At 43.5% G+C, this 17500-nt stretch overlaps 2 protein-coding genes across 2 annotated transcripts in view; one reads left to right on the forward strand and one right to left on the reverse strand.

The window, feature by feature from the left end:
* The window catches only part of LOC307243778 (glypican-6-like), an 82696-nt gene extending 75751 nt beyond the window's left edge, over window positions 1-6945 (forward strand). Inside the window, exons 7-9 of the mRNA XM_080018723.1 lie at window positions 1195-1331; window positions 3401-3576; window positions 4471-6945. Of these exons, the coding sequence (XP_079874849.1) occupies window positions 1195-1331; window positions 3401-3576; window positions 4471-4679 (522 nt within the window). The 3' untranslated portion in view covers window positions 4680-6945. The remainder of the gene's footprint in view (window positions 1-1194; window positions 1332-3400; window positions 3577-4470) is intronic.
* Window positions 6946-7214: 269 nt separating this feature from the next.
* dct (dopachrome tautomerase) lies at window positions 7215-11128 on the reverse strand. The gene is made up of 8 exons (XM_080019800.1): window positions 10641-11128; window positions 10224-10523; window positions 9776-9876; window positions 9164-9330; window positions 8853-9032; window positions 8635-8770; window positions 8022-8223; window positions 7215-7843 (listed from the first exon to the last, which is right to left on the reverse strand). The coding sequence occupies exons 1-8, from the start codon at window positions 10927-10929 to the stop codon at window positions 7671-7673; spliced, it is 1548 nt and encodes a 515-aa protein (XP_079875926.1). The 5' UTR covers window positions 10930-11128; the 3' UTR covers window positions 7215-7670.
* Between the last annotated feature and the right edge of the window lie 6372 nt (window positions 11129-17500).

Consider the following 17500-nt stretch of genomic DNA (forward strand, 5'->3'; position numbering starts at 1 on the left):
GAAAAAAAAAAAGAACCCCGCTCTGTCCCTCGTTTCCTAAGCATCGCCTTTGTCCTGATTCTGGTCAAAAGAGATAAGGAATAAATCTGTCTGTCCATTGGAGGGTGGGATTCAGGTTTTACATTCTCGTTTCCAAAATGTTGTTTTTTTTTGTTGTTTTTTTTTAATCATTAATTCGCACGGCGACACACGCGCTGCCCGGGTTTCGCCGTCCTCACATGTGTTTGTTGGCCGCGTCGGGGATGTTTAAATGGCAAATTAAGGCCTCTGCTTTGTTTGAGTCACAGATAATGTTATCCCAAGTTCAGTTGTCGTGGTTCCCACCATAGGTGTGTGAGGCGCGGGGCATAGTTTTCCCCGAGTTTAACGTAATAACAATGTACGTTTTGAGAACGAAATAAAAGAGCCGTCTCCGCACCGCTCTGTACGACCGGCGGGTTCTGGAAGAGAAGGAGACGTACAGTGGGAGCTATCATCTCCCTCGCTCTCTCTTGCTCTCTCGCTCTCTGCCTCTCTCTCCCGCTCTCTCTCTCTCTCTCTCTCTCTCTCTCTGCATCTAATCACACTCCTGAATCGGCCATTTCTCTGATTTAAGTTTTTAATCAGCCGCTGGTCGTTATGAGTCTTGTTTGTGTAAATCTGCTGCACAGTTTGGCCTGCATGCATAATAGATAAAAACGCACCCTTCTTGAGCTGGAACCGTATCTCAACATGAGGGAGTGGAGGGATTGACCCTGTATCGATTCCTACAGTATATCTCGAATGCAAATTCCGGCGTACATTAGTAGCTCCGATGGATATTACTCACACATGTATATTTGCTCTTTCCACTATGCTGCGTGTGCCCATTCTGCTCGGTTATTGCACCAGCTTTCTCTCCTGTTTGAGCACCCTCACGCGCCCCATCCGAACGGCCCCTACACGTCTTAAGAGCCCTTACGTGACTCCAGCTCGTCTATATGCTAATTCCGTTGCCGCCTCAATGGGCGTGAGTCCTGCCCACAGGAAACATTTAGGTTCCATGTAATATGAGCCACTTGTGTCCATACAGTCTATAATGATCGTCTAGAAAACGCCGATACACTTTGTGCGTCTCGGGCCGGTGCCGCGCATTGAGTTGATTCTGGATTGATTTGTCCCTCTCTTGAATTCCACCCGTTTCCACCCCCTTCCACACACCCCAAACACAAACAGGTGGTGGACATCAAGGAGAAGCTGAAGCTGTCCAAGAAGTTCTGGTCGGCCCTGCCGGAGGAGACCTGCGCGGGGGAGAGGGTGGCGGCGGCCGGGGCCGAGGACGAGCAGTGCTGGAACGGCCACACCAAGGGCAGGTAACGGCGGAAACCGGAGCCCAAAGTCCTCTCGACTCACCGCGCGTCACCCCGGTCTGGTCGCAGCATTAAAGAAAAAAAAAAAAAAATCTGATTATAAACTTTTTCCGCCGGGGCTAAGCAGATCGGCGCACTTTAGACTTGATTTCTAAATGCCTCCTCCCGGTTAAAAGGGAACTTGTGTAGCCAAAGTGGGTTGAGGCTTTCAACACATTCAATCAAAAGAGTGGATTCAGACTATTTTACTGTGGCTCGAATTTGACTGTCAAAACAACACATTTGAGAATTACAGATATCCCCCAAACCCCACCGTTTGCCATGCCTCGGACTAGAACCCTCATGGTAGGCCGCGTCAACCAGCGGCCCACGGGTCAAACGGGGCCCATGTGTTAAGGCGGACATTTAAAGGTCAGGAACGAACTGTAGTTTGATTCATTTCAGAAATACCTGGAGGGATTAAAGTACCAGCCATGTACCAAGTACTTATGCCTATGCAGAAGTGTGCGGTGTGCCTTTTAAGAATATCACAGAGGAAAAGTTCATTTTAAGCTTTTTTCTATTAAATTGCTCAAGAGAATTTGAAGAATATGACGGCGGTTTTGCATCTTCCTTTGCTTTTTTCTTTGTTTCACCGGTCTAGCCAACTGTAAAAAGTGTTGTTGAATTTGTCAGGCCCCTAAGCCAGCCTTAAAATGTGCCCCCCAGCAGAATGCGGTTGAATAAGCCTATGAATAAGTCTTATGATGATAATAATAATTCACATCGACTCAGAATTTAGGTGAAAATGTTGTTGTCCTTCCCATGAAATCTCTCGGCGTTGTTTCTGGCGTCATGTTATGTGCTCATTGTTTCTTTCGATTAGAAGATCAGACCAGGATGTTTAGCGTCCACGGTGACCGGAGGGAGGGTGGGCGGGAGAGCAAAACAAAATGGGGCAGAATCTGCTCGGAATGGCCTCACGTGGCGAACAAAATACTTTTTCAACCCCGCCCCCCCCGAGCGACGTGCCACACCGTCCATCGGTCAAGTCACCCCGCCGTGATTAGCTCGCCGTCTCCCCAGACAATGACGTGACGGAGGGCCGCCTGGCGATGGCGGGGCCTCCATCGGAAGAAGAGGAAGAGGAAGAGGAAGAAGAAGAAGGGGAGAAAAAACAAAACCCTGTTTCCTCCGTCCTCGCTCGTGAGACCGCTGCAGAATTCCCTGCATTCCTGGGAGCTCAGGGACCATAATAAGGTTGTCTGGTGTCATTAGCGACTCTGCGATAACACGCCTTCAGCTTCAGATAATCTCTCTGCGGGCCGGAGCCCTGCGCCAGAGAGCAGTGCCGGGGGAAAAAAGAAACTTCAGCTCAAAACAGAAGATTAACTTCATAACGCTCATAAGAAGTAGCCCCTCAAATGTGTTATTATTATTATTATGGGTGTTGTTGATTGTATGGTTATAGTACAATAGTATAGTGATAGTTGTATTATTATTACTATTATTATTGTTATTATTGTTGTTGTTATTATTGTATAATAGTATTATAGTATGTGTAGTAGTGTAGTGGTAGTAATCGTGTTATTATTTGTGCTAGTAGTACGAAATAGTAATAGTTGTGGTAGTAGTTGTAGTAGTAGAAGTAGTAACAATGATAGTATTAGTTGTAATAATTGTCATTGTCATCGTAAAAATAGTAGTAGTTGTAGATTCATAGTTATAGCAGTAATAGTAACTGTAGTAGTAGTGGTAGTAATAACGTCAGTTGTAGTAGTATATACTAGTTGTTGTTTTTGCAGTTGTCATAGTAGTAGTAGTTGTTGTTGTAGTAGTAGTAGTACCATTAATCAGTTACAGTTGTAGTAGTTGTCATATTAATTGTACTAGTAGTAGTAGTAGTAGTTATAGTAGATAGTAATAGTCAGAGTAAATAAGTAATCAGGAAGTAGAAGTAATATAATTACTTAATGGCTGTAATTACTTTATTTGAGTAATTACAGTGACGTATATACTATTATGGTTTCTTTTATGTAGTATGTAATCTGTTGTTGTTGTTGTTGTTGTTCTTGTTGTTGTTGTCCCGGCAGGTACTTCCCTGAGGTCCAGAAGGACGGACTGACCAACCAGCTGAATAACCCTGAGGTCAGCGTGGACATCACGCGCCCGGACACGCTGATCCGCCAGCAGATCATGGCTCTGAGGGTGATGACCAACAAGCTGAAGAACGCCTACAACGGCAACGACATCTACTTCCAGGACTCAAGTGGGATATTTTAAACTGCAGATATACACTGTATATGCCTGTTTGTTTTATCCCTCATCCCTCATGGCCGACGTAGGCGGGTTCTATTGTTCCCTCCAAACTGGACGCTCCATCGGGAGTTTCGATGCAGGTCGCGGGGGGGACAAATCCACAATCTGCGTGCGGCGCAGAATCTTGCTCCGTGTTTCAGGCAAAGTGAACATGATGCCATAGCCGTATCACTGAGGAGTTATTTTTAAAAAGACATCCATAATTTGTTTCGCTAAATTTGGCGTCGCTATTTTCAACGCTGGTGCCGCAGTGTTGTTACTGGTGTTGCACCCAAAATGGGTGACTCGCCAAGTTGTGTGACGCTGAAGTTGCGTATATAAAGTTAAGATTTTGAGAGCAGTGCGACAACCAAACAAAACACTTTTTGACAGGTAAAGTACTTTTTTTCAGTTAAAAGTGCGTCAATGACTTACTGACTTTTCTTGTGATGAGCTACAGTCTTCTCATCTTTTCAGGTGTCTAGTAAATACACGGGGAAAAGTGTCACAGAACTTGGCAGGTCACATATTTTGGTGGAGCTATGAAAGCAGTGCCTGCAAACAAGGGGTTTAGCAATAAAACCAAATGGGTTTTTAGTTTTTTTTCTGAATGTGTAAAGTCAGGCTGCCGTTCACTTTTGGCTGAAATGTGGAGTGACCTTTTGCACTGAACGCAAATTGCGTATTTGTCCCGACCCATTACTTGCATTAAACCCCTGAGGGGAGTACAGAGCCGCTCGTCCAGTTCGGAGAAAAGGCTGCGACCCACCCTCTTCCTACATGAGGGCTGAGTGTAAAACGGGAGATAAACTGGAAGAAAGTCCAAACCACTCCTCTAAGATGTGCACGTGGTGCTGTGTTGCAGGTGACGAGGGGAGCAGCTCAGGCAGCGGCAGCGGCTGCACGGAGTCCTGCACCACAGACTCAGACTTTTTGGCCACCGAGGCTCCCGTGGTGGAGGCGGACCGCGGCGGGCCAGCGGAGTCCTCGGCCGCCGGCCCCGCCCCCTCGCTAGCCTTACCCGTCCTGCTGGCCCTCTCTGCCCTGGTGGTCCTCCACCTACAGGCCAGATAATGGCCGCCGGGCAGGGGGCGGGGGACTCTACAGTACAACTCGACTTGGGACAGCAGGGTTTACATTTTTGCCTTTTTTTTGTATCCAGGCAGATGGGAGCTGCGGTGAAGGCGACAGTTTCTCGAGGCCGGAGAGACGTCGCGGGGGCGCACGCGCTCGGAGATAGAACAAGGAGCCGGCAATTCACCGCGATTCCCCGCCCTCCCAAAGATTGTGCAGTGCCATCCTTAAAACTTGATATCCTTGGCGTCGTTCCACTGTGCTGTCACGCTGATGCCATTCGAACGAACTGATAAAGAAAAAAAAGCGTCTTGTTGATGAAAGTCTCCGTGTGAGAAAAAAAAAAACGCCCGCGCACTTTGATTCAGTTTTTCAAACAAAAAAATAACAAAAAAATGCAAAAACTCTGTGTCGTGTTGTTTGGAACCACGTTTTAAATGGGGTTGTTAGAGGGTGACGAAAAGAGGCAGAGGTTTACTAACTCTTTGAGTTGACTTCTGCCATTCGATGGCAATACACAGGTCAATATTATAATTTCAGAATTAAAAAAAGAAATGATCTGGCCATGATCAATTTAAAAACATTTGGCTTCCACCTTGAATGTTGAATTTTTTATTAGTTTATTGTGCTTATTTTTTTCTATAAACCTTTTTGATATGAATGCATAAATTATATATGAAAAAGATTATATATAATTCAATGTAATTGTTTTACTCATGCCCATACATTACAAATGACTGCATATATTCATTTTTTTTAATTTTTTTTAATTTTTTATTTTTTCAACACATTCAAGAAGCAAATGAGCGGCCATCATGTTGAAATGTTATGTTGTTTTATATTCAGTCAATGTTTATTTGGGACAAAAAGGTTATAAAGGAAATGTAGCAGAAAGGCTTTCCAGATATAGATTGTTTATGTGTGAGCCCTAAGTCCATTGGAACAGTGCAATGAACGTCAGAGTTACCCCCGAATAATGTAATGAGCATGATTCTTTAATTTGAGTGTCGGAACCCGCACTCCATAGAAATGTTCCGTTAATATGAGATGATCCAGACCATAAAAACCGTCGGACAGAGTGTTTGTTGTGGAGTATTGTTCATATTTCTAAATGAGATTTTGCTTGGCGACTCAGGATTAAAACATTCTCATATTATGCCAACATCGTTAAATTCACACGGATTATAATTATTGGCCTTGCAAAGTGTTTTAATGTTGTTTGAAGGGAAGCTGGCGTCGGGGGAGGGGGGGGGTGCAGTTTGGGTATTTTTTACCCGAAACTACTAAGAGCAAAACGTGAGGTGGTTACGGTCAAAGCCAGAATAATCCAAGTGAACCAGACTAATGCTGGTTCTTTGTTTTGGAGGATTTCATGAACATATTCTCCCGGACCGTCTTCACCCCAGTTATGCGATGTCGACCAAAACCGCAAAGGTTTCTGACATATCTTTTTTTATTTTTTATTTTGTACCCCAAATAACTGGACAGCTGTTATTACAGATACAAAAATATTGTCAGAAAACCCTCCGGACAAGACTAGACTTGAAGAGGAGCATTAACAAAAACGCTGTTACACTGTCTTAAAAAAAAAAAAAAGAGGTCCTGTAATGTGTATATAACTTGCTCCAACACAATGACTCGTTACGATAACAAAACAAAACAAAAAAAACGTCGAGAATTGTGAGGGGAAGAGGGGGAGGAGGTACCGAACGGAAACCACGTCGAGAGATGCAAAAAAAAAAATAAAAAATAAAGTGGGGCCCCTAAATTTATCTTTGAAGCTCGAGCGGTTCTGTCTCGCTTGAATCCAGCCACAGTCACCTGTGAAATGAGAATGTGTGGAGCCCGGACAGGGATGAGCGCTCCGGCTGAGCCACTTGGCGGAGCACTGCCTGCTGTCCTGAAGGGGGGCGTGGGGGATCCGGCCTCCAAAACTTAAGCCAAACAAAAAAAAAAAAAAAAAAAAGAAACCCCGTCCGTCCGCCGCTCCCCGAGAGCCTGGGAGTCAGCTACAGAAACACTCTCCAAAAGCCAACTAAGCTTACATATCAAGGGAATTAGCCAGTATTATACGCTATATTATATCCCTTATCCACTTGGCTTTTTTTTTTTTTTTTTTTTGCAGTGTATCAAATGAATATTTGTTGAGCTTTTCTTTGTTGCCTTTAAACTTTAGAGTATTAATGTGGAATTTCGGAGACGTCACACGTTGAGAGCAAAATGTCGCTCCATTGAAACATGGGTTCATGGGAGTAATGGATGCAAAGGATGCCCTTTTTAGTTTTGTATAATTGCACTTTTAATGGTGAAAATCTTTTGCAATAAAATGTGAGAAACTGATTTCGGTGTGTGTGTGTGTGTGTGTGTGTGTGTACGTCAGACGAATTCAAACGACTCCAAAACACAAATGTCAATGACATCGTTTTCACAAACTTTTTTTTTTTTTTCTTCTTAACTGCCGTTTCGAGTACATTGAGAATGCGTGGGGTTCGGCTTCGGGGCTGTGAAAATAATCTCAATCCGACAAGAATACAGACCAAGATGCAAAAACGTACATTTGTTTACCTTGATTTTAATTGATAACTGATTTTTTTCTTTCCTCTGAGAAATCAAGTTTCCTCAGCCGATCAGTGAACAATGGCGCTGACATTTGCAATATCGCCACACGGGAAGGTTAACGAAGGCATTCAAATACTGTACATGATTTACTATGAGGGCACAGTTAATGTCATCAATGGAAAACTTTCACTGGTTTTCGCAGCAACGGCTGGAGGACGCGCGGAACAAAACATGAAATTAGCACTCATCACAAGCACATGTTTGTTTTGCCCATTTAAGGTCATGAGGTCAAACATTATTTTTTTGCTTCCCGGCAGTTCAGAGAGGAGAACCACCAATAACTTAAGTTTCTGCTGGGGTTTTTTTTTTGTTTGTTTTCCAGGCGCGCGCAAAAACATCGGTGTAAAATTTCGTGAGCGCCTTGCGAAGGCTCTAGGCTTCCTCCGTGTATTTTTTGCTGGTGAAATCCGCGTGGATCAGAGGTTCGAAACCCCGGTTCCTGCGCTGTTTCATGTAAAGCACCAGCAGGAGCATGAGCACCAGGAGGCCGATGAAAACGCCGCCGAGGGTCGACCCCAGGACGAACACCGTTCCGCCCTCTAATTCTGCGGAGGAATCGGGGGTGGAGAGAGAGGGGGAGAGTTAAGAAGAAATCACAGTGCTGGGAGAGACATTTCCATGGGTGAGTAAAATCAATGGGGTCTTTTGTCGTGAAGCAAATTCATCATGGGTTCAGCGCAGTAGAAACCACAATTTTCCTTTTCTCCCTTTTTCGTTTCTTACCGTCCAGGGCGATGGCGTAGGAATAGCCCAGCTGCTCCGACGGGATGTAGATCTCCTCGTTTGTGACCGGGGGGAAGAACGGCACCATGTTGTACTCCCTGTTGTGTCCGATCGGGGCCATCTCATCCGGGAAGCTGGCGTTGGACGGAACAAATCGCCTCATCCACTCGTCGAATATGGCGTCCGTAAACGCGTGAAGCACCTGCGACCGTGAGGGGAGGGAAAAAAAAGACCAAAAAACCCGGTTCATTCAACGCGGGGAACCATAAATACCTTCGAAAAAAAGCTCTCGCCGTAACCCCCAAGGAAAACCAACTAGTTATCTCAGGCCTCGGGCCCGGAGCTGAGAAACGGGGGCGGTTATTTTCAAACCAAGAGAAATCACTGTAAAGAAACAACCAATTGAGCAGAATCCAGATTAACTCCGGTTCCGTGGGGGATTTGCCGGGTTTTTTCCAGCTTTTATCTTAGCGTTAACGACGGCGGGTTTTTCTATGGAGGTAAGCCACCGGAACATCGAACCCGGCGCTCGGCATTGCAAAGCGTTGACCCAATTTGTCGTCTTAAATCACGTTATCCCCCACCCCCAGAAAAAAAGAGGGGAATTTCTGACCAGGAAAATGGGGTCGTTGGCGGCGGAGTGGGACATGGCGCTGGTTCCGTTGAGGAAGGAGTGCACCAGGTTGTGCAGGTTGTTCACCGACTCGTCCAGCTCTCCGTTCGGCTTCTCGTAGCCTTCCAGGGCATTCCTGGAAGTAACGAAGCTTCGTTTACGGGCGCGCGGGGAATGGGTGTGGGGCATCTCGCCAAAGCGGGCGGGTCTGGGCGTACCGAAAGCTGAAGGTGGAGTTGGTGAAGAAGGGAGCGCTGTCGAACTCCCTGAGGTTGAGACAGCCCCTCACGTCGCTCATGGTGGGCAGGCTGGTGTTGGACCTCTCCATGATGCCCCTCCGGATCAGACCCTCGTTGGTGCCGTTGCACAGCGTCACCAGGCGGTTGTATTCGTCCAGGCTGGGAGAGAGGGCAGACATTTTTAACCTTGTCTGATTCAGAGGCCGTGGCGTGAAACTCCGCCCCGGGGGCCGGGACCGATCCGGCTTTCGCGGATTTGAATTATGGCTGGGTTCATTGCTCGGACTGACCTGTTGCACACCACGCCCCAGTTGGAGAACCTGGACTGGTTGCTGATGAGGGAGGGGTCCTCGGGGTTGCGGCCCCCCAGGAGGGCATCCGTGCACACGTCACAGTCGTTCTGGCCCGTGGCAAAGTTCCAGAACGGCACGGCAAAGTTCTCATTTCCCGTCAGTCTCTGGATACAGGGAACGGGAACAATGGAAGTTATATCGTATATACTTTTGAATAATATTTTATGATCGGATTTTTATTACATTTACATTTGTTTAATTGTTTGAAAATGTTAAATTCTGAAATGCATCAAATAAAAAAAACTACCTGTTTTTGAGTCACGAATTATGTTGTTGTTTATGAATCGCAAACAATTTGTATTTAAAAGCTAATAGTAGTAAAACAAAATATAATAATAATAATAATAATAATAATAATAATAATAATGGTACTATCATTATTATTATTATTATTATTGTTATCATTATTATTATTATTATTATTATTATTATTATATTATTATTATTATTATTATTAATAATAATAATAATAATAATAATAATAATAATAATAATAATATACAGTAACTAATATATTATAATTTAATATCAGTAGTATTGTGTATTTACCTGTAACTCTCTCTCCAGGCTCAGGAGGTGATATCTGTGCCAGGTGATAAAAGCAGGTCCTTTGTGGGAGAAATCGATGGCTCTGAATGGACGACCCGGACCTGCAGGGAAATGAAGTCTCGGATGAGCGAGATAACGGTGCCCCAGTGATCAAATGCGGCACCAACACACGCATCTAAGCTTTTACAGAGTGTCGACCTCGAGGAAAGCTCTTAGGAAATCATTAGCTTTAGAAATTATTTTTCATCAAATGATTAATAGTAATTATCACTAATCCTGCTGAGTGTTACAGCGTCTGATCTCTGGCACTGTTCCTTTGACTAAACAAACCATATCAAACAAATGTATTTTTATGACAAATTTCGAATACATGGAGTGATGTTAATAAAAAATCTTGACAAATCGTTTTAGTTTGCCAATAGGAGATAATGGAAAAGGGGGTTTTCACCGAGGAGAGTGTCTCGGACAGAGTAGTAGTGCTGCCAGACGAAGAAGTCGTAGATGGAGATGTTGGCGAACTGGGGCTCGGTTCCGTTGGGGCCCAGGAGCCCGAGCCAGTGCTGCGTGGCGATGACGTAGTCTGGGTGTGTGGTGGTCTTGGCCAGGTCCAACACGTCCAGGAACTCCTGGAGCTCCACGGGGGTCAGGGAGTGGATGTCCTTCCTGACCACCGGAGCTTTCCTCTGGTCGCAGTTGGGTCCGGTCCAGCCGAACTTGCACTGCCCGCAGTCGAATCCGGCAAAGTTGCCTGGGGACAAGGAGAGGAAAAAAGGTGCAACACACGGGGGTTTGTAGATTTTGAGACCACGGCAGGGTGATCGGTTTGTTTAGGTGGTTTCTAAAGGAGCTCATGGACCCAACTCACCTGTGCAGCGGCAGGTCTGGTTGAAGAACTTGGTGGGCCACCTCTCCCTGTCGTCCACGTTCCTGAGCCGGTACGGTCCCCCCCAGGGCTTCTCGTCCACCCGGATGGCGGAGCAGCTCCCCCGGCCCGACAGAGCCCCGCACACGTCGGCGGGGTTGGGTCCCAGCGCGGGGCAGCACTGCTTGGAGACGACGCCCTCCACGGTGCAGCAGACCCGGGGGAACTGGGCCCGGGCCGGGTGGGTCCAGAGCAGGAGGAACCAGAGCAGGCAGAGACCCGACGCCTTCATCGTCGCACTTCAGCACCCCGTCCCTTCAACCCTCTAATCAGTTAGAACAAATCTAATTTCCACGCCGGCTTTTTCCCCCTTGCAACGGCGGCGAATTAGTTCCCCCCGGAAGGGTGTGGAATCTCACTTAGAGACGGGTCCTCCTTTGTGGATCTTGAAATTAGATCAGAATGATAACTCGCAACGTCTGTGGCGAAAAAGCCCCGGAAAGCGAAAAGTACACTGTGTTCCAGTGGGTTACACGCTCATTTTGAGAGGCTCCACTTTATGTGTTTCCTTTTTAGTGGCGCTGGGGAGGATTAAGCTGCTGGTCTTGTGAGAATCACCTGACGGCGGAGCTGTGATCAGGGCCGGCACTCGAGTAAATACCAGTTCGACCGCCCCGGGGGCCACCGCAAACATTAGAGTAATCACTGTGCGTAAAAGATCTGTTCCATCGAGAAGATCTGTTCAAATGCAATTTTTACACTAAAAGGAACGCGGCACAAATGCTTTAAATACAGTTCCACAAAAAACTCGTTTTGGCCGGTGTTGCACTATGCGTCATTACGGTAAGGTCTAGTTTGGATAAGTAATTCGTCATCAAACATTGTTTTATCAGTCCATCCAGAGGGAAGCTCTTTTTCTAACTTATTATTATGATTATTGTTTTTTTAATAATACCAATGAAAGTTGTTTGAAGAAATCAGCTTTCTGCTGGTGCCCTAGATCGGTTGTGTAAATCCTGATGGCCGCTAATCATCTTAATCCAGCCAGCATACACACACTACAGTCGAGAAGGAAAGTGGTGGGAAGAGGGGATCGTTGGGATTTTAGGGAGGCCGGGGCCAGAATGACACCGTGATACACCCAGTGATACACAGCGGATGCATCTCAAATCGGTCGTGTTCAAATGAATATGGGAGCGTCTGATTTCCCTTTACTGTCTGTCTGACATACGATCATTACAAAATACATCAGTATTATAGCTCCGCTTGTTTCTCGAGAGTGTTTAGCTGCGACTAACATACAGCTGCTTTGATTCTGTGACAAATCAACTTATTTTAAAAGTGGCTTTGGAAAAAAGCATCTGATAAATGACGTAATGTAATGGAGCGCAATGTAATGTAATGTAATGCAATGTAATGTAATGTAATGTTTTCAGCACAGTGGAAAATTCTATTCATATAATACCCAATAAGTCTTACACTCACAAAACTTACACTTATTACTTACTGTCACAATTTCCTATGTTTGACAGAATATGCATTTTTGATACAGAGGTATAATGTTCATGTATTTTTTAGGTTTATTGTACATTGCCAATTTTTCTTGTTTCTTTCGTTTACTTTCTAGGTTTCATTTTACTGTTTATTGTTCACTTTTAGGTTTGTTTTATATTGACATTTTTGTATCTAATGTTGTATGATTGTTACTTTAAAAACTTTTTTTAATGCACCTTCCTCTTCTTTTTTTTTTTTTTTTTAGATAACACCAAAAAAAAAAAAAAAAAAAAAAAACCCCAAGTTGAATTAAAGTTGAAATAAGTCTTTTATCATCACATGGAAGTTCTTTTTGTCCATCTCCAACCTCCAGATCCGCTCCCACTACCAAGACGTCTTTGTTCGGGGCTGGAGGTGGGAGGCATATGACGGAAGGCCCCAGCGCAGCGTCCGCCTGACGCATTCCAGCGGCCTCACATGTGACCGCTCAGAGTGCCGGTGCACGTCAAACACACCATGACTACCACCCCAGTTACAGTAAAAAAAAAAAAAAAAGTTACCATTTTATTAAAGTTCACATTTTTCCCTTAAGAAAGCATACAGTACCATATGTTTTTTCTTTTTTCTTTAATAACTGACAGTTGCTCCATGTTTGACCACTATTTTCAAACTACTTTATAATTACATTCATGTAGAATGTATTATCAATATATTGTTTGACTAGATTCAGTAAAAAAAAAAAAAAAAAAAAAAAGTATTGAATCCTATAACTTTAGCCCATCGAGAGAAAATATATCCACGTATGGAAAAGCATGTGAGGTAAAGGGAGAAAAGCACGGTGTGTGACCATACGGTCCTGGCTCTGTAAGCTTCACTGGACTTAACAGGATCAGCAATCTGAGGTCCTTGCAGAAGTTAAATGGAAGGTTTTATCTAAATTCGATTCATGTCAACACAGCCAGGTGTAGAAGTGCTTTATCGTGAATGTGAAGAAACTGTGAAAATGTATAATAAATTGTCAAAATCAAAAAAAAACTAAAATCAATGGGAGGTTTTTGGCAACCCAAATAAAGCCAGGTCACCTCTATAGTCCTGTTCTCTTTTGGTTTCCGCTCCGTGCATGTGAGCATCGGTGTAAGGACCAATAGGTCAAATATCACCTCCAGTCAAAAACAGGAATTTATTCACTGGAATATCTGACTATGTTTCGGAAATGATTAATACTAAGATTGGCCTACTTATTGGGCTCTATGAAAAGTAGGGAAAAAGTGAGTGCAGATACATTGATCAGCTCATATCAGTAGCTGAAAGCAAAAGATTTTGCTAAAAAAACACAAAAAAAACAAAAAAAACCACTCATTTTAGTATATGACACATACAAATAAATAGTATTTTAAACAGGATAAAGGTAACCATGCTGTTCTACCAGATGTCACCAACAGGGGGCGTCTTATCTTGGAGGCCGAGTTTGGAGCAACAAGCAGGTGATCCAAACCAGTGGTTCTCAATGTGGGGTCCGGGAACCCCGTAGCCGTCCTCAAAGAGGTTCGAGGGGGTCCCCAGCAAAATGTTATTTCATTTACAAGATGTAAGCAGCATTAGAGAGTGGACAATAATGACTGTTTTGATCCCAGTTCACTGTCTGTCTATAGGGTAGACAGGTATGGAAGTTTGGACTGGATCATAATAAAAACGTTCTCAGATCGGAGTCCCCCAAATACATCCGGTGCCACGTCCATTTATTGCATATCAACTTGAGGGTCCCTGAAATAAAAAGGAAAGAAAAAAGGTTGACAATCACTGATCTGATGAAAAATGAATTCATATGAATTAGTAAAATAATGAATTGATCAATAGAAATAGGATTTTTTATTTATTTATTTATTTTTTTACCGATGTACAGGGCAGTTGAGATGTTTCCACAACAGACGTCATTGTGCTGTCGGGGCGGAGCAGGGTGGACGTTAGGAGGAGCGCATGACCACACGACAGGGAAAGCCAAAACCAATGACGGACTCAAATAGACCCCATGCACCAGGAATACTCTTGCGGCACACGCGCAGATGTGCAGCTCCTGGATGTGTTCATAAAAACACAAACAAAACACTTGAACGTCAGACGAAACAGGAAAATGTCCACGTCTCCCCAAAACTGAATGTTCACAATTTCATCGAAGGTTGATGTTGGACAACCTCCGGGTTTCCGCTTTTAATGAAGAATTTGCTAATTTTGTAAGCAATTAAAACTCCTCTTCAGCCATTGACTGATTGATTAAGTTAAAAGTCATGGATTGTCCAGTTGGCAAATTAGTTGATTTCATACACAAAAATGAGTCTTCGACATGGGTGTGCAGGTTACACAACCTAGCATTTTAACCTCTGAGGAAGGAAGATAAACAAATTAAACTCGAAGTGCGAGCGTCGGCGGGACCCGAAATATGGGCGAGGAGGAGTCTGCGAAAGTACGGGGCATGAAAAATGAGCCGGTCTCTTGTAGACACTCTCCAAGTTTGAAGTCGATCTGATAAATCGCTTTGGGGGAGTTTGCGAAAGTACGTTAAGATTACCAAAAAGTGACGAAAATGGTACCTTTAATTCAATATGGCCGGGTTTCAGTCACGGCGGCAATACTGTATATATATATATATAAATATTTTTCTTTTCTCTTCTTTAAATTCTAGAGATGTTACATATGTGTACTGAATTGTGTGAGTTTTCCTGGAAGTTTTTTCTGGGGGCGGCGTCGGCGGCCATTTTGGCACGGCCATGCACGGACCCTGTGGAATATGAAATGACGCACCGGGACTGAGCAAAGTTCCGTTGAGTTTTTCGAGTTTCCTAAGGCCCCGAAAGCCACGTCAACCGAGCGTTTTTGAAAACGAAATATTTGAATCACTTCGAATGGGGAAGGTGTCTTGTAGACACTCGCCAAGTGTGAAGTCGATGGGATATGTCGCCGAGGCGCAGTTCGCGAAAGTACAAAAGCGCGAAAATGACCAAAAAAGTGACTAAGGCTACACGTTTAATCCAATATGGCCGACTTCCTGTTGGGTTTCGGCAGTGGTGGCATTATAATTTTCTCGTGATGTCACGTAAGTGGACCGAATTTCGTGCGTCTTCATGGTGAAATGTGAATGGGTTCGATGCTCCGAAATCGGCCATTTTGCCACGCCCATGCACGGGGCCACTATAAAACCGAGGCCGGGGGGGACTGGGCCCGGCGCGTGCGCAAAGTTTCGTGAGTTTTCGAGGTTTCACAAGGCCGCCAAAAAAGCCGGATCCATTTGGCCGAAGAACGGGAAGAAGAAGAATTAAGAAGAGCGATACCAGTAGGTCCCTCCTGAATGTATTCACTCTCATGGAAAAGAAGGCCCTTCGTGAAACGACGGTCTGAAAAATATTAGTTGTGAAGCCCGCAGTTTTAATTAACGCACACTGGGTGGCGCCAGAGAGCCGCGAAAGAAAATATCTGCGGGTGGGTGGGAAAGTCCAAGTTATGTTTCCAGTTTTGGTACTTTTCTCTTAAATGTGTCGCTGCAGAAACCTCAGTTCGCACAAGTTGTTGAAACCTTTTCTTTTAAAGAAGGTCATCGGTGCCAAAACACCTGATCCCCCCCGTTGACAGGGTTCGGTATTGTTTTGTCGTAAAGTGTTTATCGTCGTAAATCACACGGCGGTCTGGAACCACCCCTACAATTAAAAAAGAATAAATAAATACAAATAAATTATTAGGATTATTATTAATGTTAATATTATTATTAATAATAATAATAATAATAATAATAATAATAATAATAATAAATGAATACATATGATATATATGTAATACTAAATAATTTATTATTAATATTATTATTATTAATACTACTACTACTACTACTACTACTAATAATAATAATAAATGAAAACATATGATATATATATATATATATATGTGTGTGTGTGTGTGTGTAATACTAAATAATTTATTATTATTATTATTATTATTATTATTATTATTATTATTATCAATAATAATAATAATAATAGTAATAAGCCCTACGGAAGCCCTGTGAGTGGTTTGGTTTCCCTCTACATTGTACGGAGTCGAACACCTTGGTTGCCCTGCTCCTCCACAACACATCCGTCCAGACGCAGACCAGCAGTTACACTTACTCCCAGAAAAAAGTTGTTTATCCGCCACATCGACTGAACTGGGCGGCGGCAGCACCTGCAACGTGCTGGAAAAACGAGGCCTTTCTGGTGCCAGTGGCGAGAAAATTCGGAACCGTCTTCCCAGACAAACAATCCTACATTGTGAGTTGTTGTTTGTCTTCTTCTTCTTCTTACCGCTGTTGTTTTATTGTTGTTGTAGTTGTTGTTGACGCTGATGTTGTTGTTGTTATTGTTGTTGATATTGTTGTTGATGTTGTAGTTGTTATTGTTGTTGCTGTTGAAGTTGTTATTGTTGTTGTTGCTGTTGTTGTTGTTGTTGTTGTTGTTGTTGAAGTTGTAGTTGTTATTGTTGTTGTTGTTGATGATGATGTTTTTGTTGTTGTTGTTGTTTTGCATCCTGACCAGTAAAAAACAGCTGAGGGCTTTGAGCGGCTGTCAATTTGAACTTTACAATACTGTCTGAAGGCATTTGCTGTTTACAATTTCGAGACAGTTGAGGCTCCCTGACAGTGTTTTACTGTCTCTCATATTTAATGAATCCATATTCATTTCATAAATGATTTGCAATGATGGGTTTGCAGTGAGTCTGTCTGTCCTGTGGCTCTCTGAAGTGTAGACAGTGGTATATGAACATTTCTGGACTTTTTTTTTTGTATCAAAGGACCGTTTATTTGCCTAATAACTACATTTCAGTATTTTGTTTTAATATTAATAAAGTACAATTAAATACATTTTACCCGGTTCTGTTTGGGGACATGCTGTAAAGCCCTGCAACCTCCAGTGATTTAGTTTGGCTAATACAATGCATTGATACGACAATAACTTAGCTATGGAATTCTCCTTTTTCAGGTTTATAATTACAGTGTGCAAGCAAGTATGCCACTATTTGTCTGTATTTCATTTGTGCAAACTGTCCTATATTTTAGCCTTTGATGGGACTGATGAGTGAATAGGTGTGGTAGTGGGACAATTTCTGCACAGTTGATCTTTGAGCCCAAAATTGTACCTGCATGAAATATGCATGGTGTGTTTCCTAATTGAGTGTGTGACAAAATTGGCCAATGATGTGGAGGGTCCTCTGGATAACCCCCAATGGAAGCTCCATTGTTTGAAATAGGAACTAATGAAAGAGCAGGGTTGTGAGGGGAGAGCGAGCATGGTCTTTGAAGTGGAGTGAATGAAATATCTACCGTAATAGCATTTCAAAGGGAAATT

The sequence above is a fragment of the Zeus faber genome, assembly GCF_960531495.2.
Source record: "Zeus faber genome assembly, chromosome: 18".
Lineage (NCBI taxonomy): Eukaryota > Metazoa > Chordata > Actinopteri > Zeiformes > Zeidae > Zeus > Zeus faber.